This window comes from Protopterus annectens, chromosome 5.part0 (genome assembly GCF_019279795.1).
Source record: "Protopterus annectens isolate FY-2018-M chromosome 5.part0, PAN1.0, whole genome shotgun sequence".
NCBI lineage: Eukaryota > Metazoa > Chordata > Ceratodontiformes > Protopteridae > Protopterus > Protopterus annectens.
In genome coordinates, this window is record NC_056735.1 from 631,612,642 (window position 1) to 631,624,920 (window position 12,279).

At 40.8% G+C, this 12,279-nt stretch overlaps 1 protein-coding gene across 5 annotated transcripts in view; it reads right to left on the bottom strand.

Moving 5' to 3' along the window:
* Nucleotides 1–12,279, bottom strand: part of ASMTL (acetylserotonin O-methyltransferase like) — a 1,454,724-nt gene that overhangs the window by 377,443 nt on the left and 1,065,002 nt on the right. For all 5 annotated transcript variants that reach the window (XM_044072474.1, XM_044072476.1, XM_044072473.1 and 2 more), the window contains one exon: nt 10,655–10,784. In XM_044072474.1, the coding sequence (XP_043928409.1) occupies nt 10,655–10,784 (130 nt within the window). The remainder of the gene's footprint in view (nt 1–10,654; nt 10,785–12,279) is intronic.

The following is a 12,279-nucleotide window of genomic DNA, read 5'->3' on the forward strand; positions in this document are numbered from 1 at the left end:
CCGCATCCAGGCTTGGCGTCTAAGAGCCACACCTGTGCCTGCGGCTCTACTCGCTCCATCCGCAGCATAAAATATTAGCCGCATGGAGGAGTTTGCAATGGAATTGAAGGTTCCTAGCTGAGAAGCAATTTTTTCTTGAGCCCCTGCAGCTGTAGGATCCTGAACTACTTCCCCCAGCTCCTTCAGGATATCCCTTTGGAGTCTGGTGAAGTGACATAGGTAATTCAGCGAACGCATAGCAAAGGTCGCTGATGAAAACATCCGCTTACCGTACCTATCCATGGTCCTAGAGTCCTTATTAGGAGGATGGACGGGCACGGAAGGATCTGCAAGTTCCTTTTTGGTGGCCGCAGCCACCACCATGGCATCAGCGGGGACACCCTTAGTAAGGAATTGTTTGTCGCTCGGGGCAGTGATAAATTTAGAAGGCCTCCTAGGGACTGGCTCTACAGAGTCAGGAGCTGCCCACGCCTTTCGTGCAATCACCTGCATAAGGGGGTCGAAAGGCGGAGATACCCAGGAGGTGGAGGGCCGAGATCCAAACGCCTCTAGGTATACTGACTCATCCTCAGAGGGATTGTTGGTGGGCCAGTTTCCCCTCTGTTTCAGAAGTTCTAGGATGTCTGAGAAGGAGACATCCTCAGAGGGGATCTAGGGATCCCTCTGACTCATCAAAGTCAGTATCCGGGTGACAGACTCGGGAGTCTACATGCTTCCTCTTACAAGTCCTCTTCCTAGGAGGATCTCCCGAAACATCAGGAGAATCCTCGGAAGAGGGGGAAATTCCCAATGGGGAAACCTGAGGCGGAGGATCTCTGGGTCCTGTAGCAAGAGAAGTGGCAGAGATGTCAACAGGTACTATAGAGGGAGGAGCTACGGGAACAGACTGCTGACTGATACCAGTGGCCAGTACACTCTTCATCACCTCAAATGCTCCCCTCCCAGGCAGGTCCGAGAGAACCCGCTCCGAAGAGCTAGGAACTCCAGGGACCACCGAAAGGGAAGCCTCCGAGGCAGATGTCGGAGCCGAGCTCACCAAGGCCGAGGCTCCAAGGGGAAGAGCGGGCTCGGACAAGGGTCCGATGCCACTCACCCCCTCGGAGGAGACCATGGAAGCCCGACCACCGAATCCCTCTAAGGAAGAGGAGATAAGAGTAGAGGCTGAAGGAACAGAAGGGGGTATCCGTCCTCCAGCCGTAGCAGTAACCATGCCCGAAGACTCCAACTCCAAGCTCTGGGGTACAGTTGAAGGAGGAACTGTAATGGGGTGTGGACCAACAGTCGTCTGCTGAGACGGACTGTGTAACATTTGGGCCAGTACCTGTGACTTGAGTAATCTACTGACCACTCTCTAGGTCATGATCTGACAACCTGGATGACCTTGAAGATCGGCTCCGATGGCTCCGTTCCGATAGAAGAGGTGAAGCCGGAGCCGAAAGTATCGGCTCCAAGGAAGGAGACCTCGACCTCTTCCTGGAATGAGCCATTGGAGCCGATACTACAGATCCTGTCGGCGCTGACTTCTCGGAGCCGACAGAACGCCTCGATGTATCGGCTCCAGCCGGAGCCGATACAGCCACCAAAGTAACGGTGTCGGAGCCGATCGGAGCTGACACCGATGCCTGTGCCACATGGGTGTTGGAGCCGATCGGAGCCGACATCGAAGTGGACAATACAGTTTCGGCACCGATAGCCATCGGTGCCGAAGGCTTTATCAAGCCAGAATCGGCTCCAGCCGGAGCCGATCTCGACTCAATGCGAAGTCGGAGCCGAGGCCGCAGGCTTAGAAACAGAAGCCTGGGCCTTGGAAACTTTTGCTGGTTTTGGTGGAGCCGACTTAGCCGGAGAGCCCTCCGGCTTAAGAAGGCCCCTAAGAACCAGTTTGTTATGTCTCTCCTGCAGGACTCTCTGGCTGAAGGAGTGACAAATAGCACAGGAGTCCTGCAGGTGAAGAGGGCCCAGACAATACAGGCAAGAAGTGTGACCGTCTGTCAGAGACATTTTCTGACAGCACGAGTCACACTTCTTAAAACCTGAGACCCTCTCCTTTGACATGGTGCCGACAAACACACACACACACACCAGTCAAAATTAGCTTAAATAAAATACCAAAAAGGTATTGTATAAAACCAATACACACACACCCTAACAGGGGGGGGATGGGATAGGGTTTTAAGATAGACTAACTAAAAATTAACGGAGACAGGAAATTTCTGTCAGAAAAGGTATAAACTAGAGTTAAAACTATATATATAAAGTTTTTTAGACTAAAGGGGCTTAAACTCACAAAAGTGAACAACTTACCAGGAGCTGGCAAAAAGAAGACCTCCTAAGCGAAGCGGCAAACGAGATCTGGGTACTTACTGCCTTGCATCATGGGATATGGGGCTGCCTCGAGCTGGTAAAAGAGACTCTCGAGCTTAGCAAGTGCCGAGTCGGAGCCGAGGGATCGGCTCCGAACCCATCAAGCAAGAATGAAGGCGAGATTGACAACTTAACATCTAGTGTTTCAGAAGAATATACTTTTTCCCCACATTTATCAAAAGCCTTCCCATCCATACCAGAAGGAGAGGGATTACTATTAACCATACATATTTAGCAACAGCTGGATTCACTAAAGCAATATCTGCTGGGTCAGATTTGGAATGAGTGTAGAAAAATGTAAAAAACTGAGGCACTTTACAAAGTCTACATGCTTTCTTGTGGTCACAGCAGGATGTCTGTTAACTCATTCACTCCAATGGAGCTCAGGAAGTTTGTACTGTAACTTCCAATGGGCAGCGCCTAAGCCTTTTGAAAGAATCAAATTATGTCCTCACATTTCAAACAAATGTTCATATCTCTGGAACCAAAGGGGTTATGAAGGAAGTATAAATAGCAATCCATTCAACATAAGCTATTTTTATAATGGTAATATTCTTTAGGTTCTAGGTCTTAAACTGAATTTTATAAGTCACACTAAACACAGTAACTATTACTTTTGTAATATTTTGTGAACAACTTACAATATCTCAGCAACCACTTAGTTACATACATACTGTCAGCAGCATTTTATTCATCTAGCTGAGCGCTCTTATAAGAGGCTAAGGAGTTCTGTCTGTGTTACTTGGTTGTTGAAATATTTAAAAAATGGGGAAAATTATATCTACATAAATTAATATCATAAAAACAACAGTTAATAGCTCTTTACCTGCACTAGACTGATGTCAAATATTAACACAGTTGAGTTTGCCATTGTGCAAGCTTTAAGATGAAATATTTTAAAACCTTGTACATAGCACGGTTTTGGAATTATTGATGCAAATATGAACAAGCAATATTTGACTCCTTGAGGCATCAGTAGGCATTAACTGCAGATGCGCCGGGAGGCATCACTCGGATGTAGGGAAATGGCAGGATGTGACAAAAACATCTTCCAAAGCAAACAGAACAGGAGAAACAGGAGTAGGTTCTGAAAATTCCATTTTTAACAAATAACTCATGAGGAACTGAAAAACATTACTGTTTTCCCACTGAAAAAAAGGATTCCTTCTACAAATTGTTTCAGAGAAAGAATCCTTTAAAAGTGGTGTCCAAAGCCACACTCTCCTCAGAATCTGAATGAGAATTCTGTGAACACAACACAATCTCTGTTTTCAGAATTATTTTGATGTTCAAAGTCTTGAACCTCTTCAGAAAACGAAGAATCCATTTTTCTTTTATCAGATGAAGCCATAAAGAAAGGGTCAACAGCCTACAGTAAGCCTTAAGATCGGCCCAGTAAATTACACCTGTCCTGCGTAATTGAAACAGGAAATAAGTTTTTGTTTCTTTTTCACAGGAAAATCTGAACACACGCATTTTTGCCAGCAAAAACCTCCAGGCAGATGGACAAAGCATTATGGCTAATCAGACTGGCATTCCCTACTCCTTCTCTCAAGACTGATAGGAGCAGCTTACCCTTGCCAGTTAGGGGCACTCCAATGGCTACACAGGCTGTGTCTAACCTTGGTCCATGATGGCTGTAAGGACTACACCAACGGGACTTGAGGAAAACATAAGCGGTCAGAGGAACCAGCTTTAGCCACAGCAGAATCACCCAGCTGTGGCTGAGGCATTTCATCAGGCAGCTGTTCATAGGTAAGTACTAGGCTATTGGCCCTAGGACCTATATAAGCCCTAATATTTGCCACATAAGTTGTGGCAAAAGTTGCTTAACAATATTTTTCTTTTTCTTTTTGTGGCTGGAAGATTGTACCAGTCTCACATGCAGCACCTCCATTCTTTGTGCAAACTTTCTGCTCCTTTGTCAAATTCATGATTTGGCCTGATGGCATTTAGCTGAATTTTCTACTCTCAATATGGCATACTCAAAATATGGACACACAAAGACAGATGGAAAGCTGAAACATTGACACAATGAAGGATGGTAAAAAAGAAAATGAAGACAAGAATGGGAATTTCACATATGACAATCCATATAAATCCATTAAAGTCATCATGTAAAGTGACAAGTATTTTTTCATTACATATGAAACACCAGGCAGACAAGATTACATACCTAGCATAAAAAATACAAAGGTCAGTAGTTATTTAACCAAATATAAATATATTTATGAGTACTGGTTTTCTTTGTTGAAGTAAAACTGCATTAAACTGAATATGGCATTTTCTAGGCGGGTGTCGCATGCTGATCAAGCCCTACTTTCCTGGCACCTCTACGGACATGTTCATTTTCTCTGAGTAAGAGTCCTTCAGTTCATTTATTCTCAGGGGAGGGAGAACCATGCAAGGCATGAGAGGGGACTGTAATCAATATATTGAGATATCAGGGATTCAAATTAAGTTCTTGCATCCCTTACACATGCTCAATCATAAACAAGGGGTTGGCATGCAATGGGCCTTGGCAATGTAGATCTACACCTCAACATGCAACATAATCAGTTGGCTCTGTCCCTCTTGCAGGCTGCACACTCCCCTATGTTAACATCAGTCTCCTGCACAACTTCAACCATTAACAGAGTATATGCATACATGTTCCTGGTGAGAAAAAGCAAGCAGGCTAAGTCTCATCTTTCCTTTCCTATACAAGCTGTTAATCATACCTGGGTTACCTGACTCAGTCTTTACTCCAATGGACATACCTTTCAACTGTACCGAATTTCTCGGTTTTTACCGGTTTTGAGGTCCAAACAATGGGGTGCCACAATTCCTGAGTGGCATCCCTTACTGTCCGAATTTCCTGGCTTTTTTTTTTTATTTTGTTTTTGCTTTTTTGAGCTGATGCCATCATGTGCATGATGACATCAGCTCCGTGAACAGCCTGTCGGAATTGAGCTCAAGGGTTCAACATAACATGTGTTAGGCATTTCCGGCTGCTCCAGCCAAGCCACGAGGCTCTTAATGGTGGTTCCATTCCAAGCCATTCTTGTGTTGAGAAGGAACGGAGTCTGTTATTGTGCTGAGAAGGAGCAGAGTCTGTTATTGTACTGAGAAGGAGCAGAGTCTGTTATTGTGCTGAGAAGGAGCAGAGTCTGTTATTGTGCTGAGAAGGAGCAGAGTCTGTTATTGTGCTGAGAAGGAGCTGAGTCTGTTATTGTGCTGAGAAGGAGCAGAGTCTGTTATGGTGCTGAGCAAGCCATTGCTGTGCTTTGAAGGAAGTTAATGGTGGTTCCAGGAACAGAACAAGCAAGTAGAAATGGTTATGCTGCTGAGGTATTTTACGAAAGGTGTTCAGAAGTATTTTACTTTATTATTGTGCTGAGCAAGCTGTTCGGAAGTATTTTAGTTTATTACTGTTGTGCTGAGCAAGCCGTTCTTGTGCTGAGAAGGAACAGAGTCTGTTATTGTGCTGAGAAGGAAGTTAATTGTGGTTCTAGTCTGTTCAGAGGTATTTTTGTGCTGAGAAAGAAGTGTGCACGCGCATGTGTGTGTGTGTATGTAAAATGCTCCAGTTGAATATACCTACTGGCTAGAACTACTCAGGATCAAACACTGTACCTTGAGTACAGATAACAAGAGCCTGAATTCCCTACCCACCACCATTTGTGAAAGCTTTCCAGATTTTTGCCTCATATTTTTGTTCTGTTCCTCATAAAATCTGTGGTTTTCTGGATTTTTGTGGCAAATCAGTGAAGGATTTAATTCACTAAATAATGACAAGCATTTGAATTTCAGACTTCATATTCTTTAGAAAACACAAGGTAACACAAAACCTTTTATTCTAGCAATTTTCTAAGTTTATAAGATCAATATTTGAAATGTGTCCCTATTTTTGTGGCTGTATTCCCTCATTATTGGCTTTGTCCAGGTTTTTTGTGTTAAGAAGTTGAGAGCTATGGTGAGAACTGAATTCACTAAATATGTTTGGGGGTTGTATTCCCCCATTACTGGCTTTGTGCTAAGAGGCTGAGAGCTATGGTGATAACTGAATTCCCTAAATGACAGCCATTTAATTTTCAGTCCTCCTATCTTTCAGGAAAACTGCTGATCTGGCTTAGTGTTATGTTGCTCTGACTGTAGTGCACAGGGTCCCAGGTTCAAGACTTGGGAGTGAAATGCATGGTGGTAACACATTTTATTCTAGCAACTTTCCAAGATGATACAAGCAATGTTTAAAATGTGTCCCTGTTTTTTAAGCTTTTGCCCCCCCCCCAAATAAATTTTGGCTTTTTACAGATTTCTTGTGCTGCAAAGTTGAGAGATACAGTTGAATGTCGAGTAGGTTTTACAAGGAGCCTAGCTTCAGGGGAAGAGAACTTTAGTGCTGTTTATCATGAGTCTGCTTGCATTGTTAATAGCATAACAGATTAAATACTTGCTTTTGATGCAGAAGGCTGTAGGTTCTACTCCCACAGTATGTAGATGCATTGCTAATACTGTACTGTGTTGTACTTTTAAAGGGAGTGGATGCCGCAGTCCTGAGAATGTCCTCTTTGCTGGCGATAACTAGTAACTATGAACCTGTTATTAGTTTGCCATCCATTCCCTATTGCAATATTACTAGCTTATCATTTTTAATGTAACATAGGCAATTTATTCCTCAAGGGCAACAGGTAGTTTATTTGTAGACAAAACAATGAAATATAAAGTTGTTTGCTAGCAACAACCTCTTCATTAGTTACAGATCTCTTTAATGTGGAATTATTTAGATGACTCTTACTTCTGCAGAGGCTGTACATATTTACTGATACTGGTGGACTGCAGAAGTTTGAGAAGATTTTACGATGGAAATGTTCTGAATTGGGCAGTTTTGTCATTATTGGTGCATGCATTTTGTTTCACTGTTTACTGGAAATATGTCCAAAACAACAAATTTAAAATGCCCTCTAACAACTGTACTGTATTATACAAAGAATATAATTTAATGCAATCAGGAAGGTGTATGTTATATGTGTTGGAGACAGTGGCATTGACAAAAAGGCAGGAGTCAAAGCTTGATGTGGCAGAGCTGAAGATGTTAAGATTTGCACTGGGTGTGACGAGGATGGACAGGATTAGGAATAAGTATATTAGAGGGTCAGCCCAGGTTGGAAGGTTTGGAGACAAAGCCAGAGAGGCAAGATTATGATGGTTTGGACATGTGCTGAGGAGGGATGCAGAGTATATTGGGAAAAAGATGCTAAGGATGAAGCTGACAGGTAACAGGAAAAGAGAAAGGCCTAAGATAAGGTTTATGGATGTGATGAGAGAGGACATGCAGGTGGTTGGTGTGACAGAGCAAGATACAGAGGACAGGAAGAAATGGAAACAGTTGATCTGCTGCGGCGACCCCTGACAGGAGCAGCCGAAAGAAGATGAAGAAAAAGGAAGGTGTATCAAAGAACACATGTATGTTTCATGTGCAAGGGGCCTATGACTTGAAAACAGTCCAAAGATAAACTTTATCTGCCACTGGCCAGATGCATTTTCTTTGAATGTGGGTTTCAATGCTGTTTCAATGAATGTGAGTTTCAAGGGCAGAGTTTTAATGCTAAGTTTGTTTTCATTGTGAGACTGCGTTGCTTTGTTTAGCAGATGTCTATTAGTCTTTGTGATGTAAAATGTTAAATAAAACGTTTAAATGAAATCCAAATCATCGTAGAAGTAAAGCAATATGCACATTACAGTGTTTATGGTAAATGGGGCAAAATAGCCAAGTAATGGGACATTGGAATGGCTGCAGGGGGGACGGCTATATACGGGGAGGCCACATTCAACCATGATTTTATGGGGGAAGGGAGGCAAACTCAATTATTGATTTATATGAGGTGGTAGGTAATAAACCTTCTTTTGTGTATAGAAATTCATTTAACATCAAAAAAGCACTAGAACAACACTCTACTAGAATAGGACCCCAATGTTCTATGGTTAAGGGTATGTTTCCTTGCAATAACTGTAGCACCTGCAGGTTTATAGCTAAAGGACCTATGATCATGTTAGAAAGTACAGACCTTACTTTCTCTGTTCCTGAATACGTAACATGTAAGACCAAAGGTGTAGTTTATTTAAGCCTCTGTAGTTCATGCCCTGCATTTTATGTAGGGATGACTACAAGGAGCCTACATACACGTATAGTGGAACATGTATATAATATTAAAACTAAAAATGAAAATAGTGCTCTCTTCAGACATTCCATTCAATGTTCGAATTTTAAAAAATTCTTGTTTACAGTGTTAGAGGTAGTTCATTCTGATTTGAGAGGGGGTGATTTTAAAAAGTTAGTAGAACAGAGAGAAGCTAGTTGGCAGATTAAATTACATGCTGACAAAAATCCTGGGTTGAATGATGCAGTTAACATCAAATGTTTTTTAAAAAATGATTTGTACAATATTGACAAAGACAAAACATCTATTTCTAGTTTTTTTGTATAAAACATATACTAATGTTTTTAATTCACATATCAGCTCTTCAATATTTTTCTATTAACAATGTTTTTAATTGTTTAATTGTTTGACCAATCAGTTATTGTGACTAATTTGCTATATTGTATTTAAATGTGAATTTTCAAGTCTTAATTATTCTGATGAAGTCCTAGGACGAAAGCGGATATTAAAATCTACTGGTTACGCTATTTCTTTGAAGCTTTGCTTATTTCATCTTTTGGTTTCTCTGCCAGTTGTTTTATTTGAAACTGTAGCTACACCACTGATCAGTAGGCCATGAATAATGACTTTTGGAGGTCCTAGCAAACTATAATATCCTTTTCTAAGATTAGAATATTGCCTACCAATAAATGCCCTACTTTTACCATAAAACCCACATACTGCAAGTCACTGAAAACAAAATCCTAAGGTTCATAATCTTTGCCCTTCCCAGGGAACATCTTTGCTACACATTAAATGGTTACCATTTACTACAGGGTTTGGGTGTCTGAGACCATATTTTGGTTGTTTGTTCTTCATTTTGCGTTTGAAAGCCGATATCCCACAATTCCATCGGAGTGGGCAAGTCACATAATTATGTATGCAAATTTTATGTTAATCAGTATACATATTTGTACCTATTTTTCATGGGCCTTTGTCCAGACTTTTGATGTTTCCAAGTTGAGAGGTATGCCAATGGATCTGGTGAATGTGGCATGATTTCTATTCCAGGTCTTTCCAGGGAAAACAAGGCAATTCTGGCGATGTTAGTGAGGACCACCAAGTTAATACATTTTTAAATCTATAAATCATTCCTTTAGAAAGTCATAGCCAATATGTAAATTTCAGAGATTCTATGAATACAGATTCTATGAATACAGGCAGGGTGTTTTATTGTTAGTTGCAGAACACAGGAAAACAACGTAAGATGAAAAAGCAGAAACTCAAAAATACTTAATTTGAGCTCTGCCTTTAATGGCATTGTTCAAACTGAGTATCTGCTTGAAATCAAACAGCAACTGCCTCAAGGGTTAGTGCTGATGTCACCGCTTTTGGATCTGTATCAGTAGCATGATAGTATCCCACATTGTCCAGTGAAAAGTATTTTCCAGTCATGTGAAGCTGCTTTTCTGAAGCACATAAAACAGTTCAGAAATAGCTGGGTTGTTTTTACTACTTTAATGTTAACACCTGTATTTTGCATCATGTTTTTTAACAACATTTTTGCCTTTGAGTTTACTAGCTGAAAACTAAACTGCTTGTGAATGCTGTCTGCCATGAAAGATGCTTGTGCCCAGCATATTTAAGTCTAAAGGGTAAATAATGAAAATAAACCCTTAGGGGTTGGGGTTGGTACAACAGTTAAGGTGTTTACCTCGGAGTAACAAAGTACAGGGCTTGTTTCTCACCTTTATTTATTTATTGACATTTGTTAACCGGGTTTGTCCAACTGGGCTTGTGGCCCATTTTCAGTGGAGACCCGAGGAGAAAAGCTCCAGTAATACATTTTAAAACAAGTACAAGAAATTAGGCTTAAAATGGTCTACAATGGCAGCTAGCTAAGTACTTAGTCTATAAACCCATGAACCTATAAATGCTGAGATTACTTGTGTACTTACTGCAATCAGTCCATTCTAAAATAACCATGGTTGTGACTTTAAGACTTTTTTAGTATTACATGTTAAAGTATTATTAAGAAGTCTGCCAAGACAAAAAAAAAAAAGAAATCTAATGAATGTAGCAACACTTCCTAACAAAAAAAAGAGAAAAAACAAAAACATTTCAACTCTTTTTGTAAAATATTATGTTAAACGATTAACAAAAATGCAAACCTCCTAGATCGCATGCTGTTTTAAACTTGGAAAGGTCAAAAGCTGTGGTTACATCTTTAGCAGTGAATCTGGCAATACTGTGCATGGCAGTCATAAATCGCAACTTCACATCTGTGTCATTGTAGGAATTCTAAAAGAATAGCAACAAAGTTTTGATTATTAACCAGATGAAAATGTACAATTAAATTAACAAAACAACTCAGATTAGCTACTGGCATACAAGGGGAATAAAGTACCTATAATATCTGTAGACCTTCAAGTACATCTTCATTTTCTAAACCTCTTAAGGTATGTAATCTGGAGGCACTGCCCATACTAACAGCTAATTTTTCACACCTTACAGAAACAAAGGCAGACAGAAGAAAAAATATAAGATGGGTCAAGAATCAATGAGAACAACACTGTAGCTAAGTGAGCAAGATCTCTGCATCACAATTTGAAACAAAGGTGTACAAAGAGAAATATACGAGGGGGTTAAGGAATGAGAGCAGCAGCACTGTCAACAGTGACTTAATGGTAAGATCTTTGTCTCACAGCTCCACACAGCTCGGCAAGCAATCCTTATCGGTCTTGTGTGGAGATTTTTATGTTCTTTCCGTACCTATGTGTTTTTTCTCTGGATACTCCATTCTTCCCAAGCTTCATACCGTCATGCTAACAGGTTACATTAAATTGTCTATACTGAAATTAACCTTGCCTTTGTTGCCCAGGTTGTGCTTGAAACGTGACTAAGGAGGAACAGCTCACTTATCCAATTAAACAAACAAACAAACAAACAAAGGCAAGCAAATAAATGAACTGCAAAAGCAAAATGAAACCTAAAGAGGAAAAGACCATACCTGGTCCAGGGAATCATACGTGCAAACATGACAGGGTTATAATTCTTACATCAATGGAGACAAAGAACAGGGAAACAAAAGATCAGAAGCTACACCAGAGCAGAAGAGGAATTGGTAATGTTTACCAGACGGTTTTACAAGTCACTATTTACAGACATCATATAGCAACTATACCAGCTCCTCAACTCATCCAAGCTTGCATCACAGAATATTGACAACAAAACCTCTCATATAGCACACTTAAATTTGGAAAACATTTACTCAAGCTTGTCATAACACGACCACATGAAAGATAAAAACGTGTTACTTTTGAGGGGAAAGCGTTTCTGCGCTTCCTGTTATTATTTTTACCCTAAGGTTGCTGTACATCACAGAAAGAAAATCACTAACCTGTCTCTTTCTCTTTCACCAACAGGCTTTGAGACTGTCTTACCTACTAAACAGTAACACATAGATTACATGATTTTACTCAATACATGAGTCTTGGAACACTAACATGGGCAACTGACAAACTGAACTGTTGTGATATGAGCTTAGGTGATTGGTACATGTGACTGTAAGCTAACTGCACCATTAGAGAAGGCATAGGCAAGATATCCTTAACTAGCTCATAAAAAGAGAAGTGCTGAGATTATAGAACAGTCAGTTCAGAAAGGTATAGAAAACCAAAGTCACAGACAAACTTTGCAGTGTACCGTGTGCTACTGCATGAGAAGTAGACTCATAAGAGGCATGTTATATGTTATCTGCTAGCATTACTACTTATCGATGACAACGGTGTAGGAA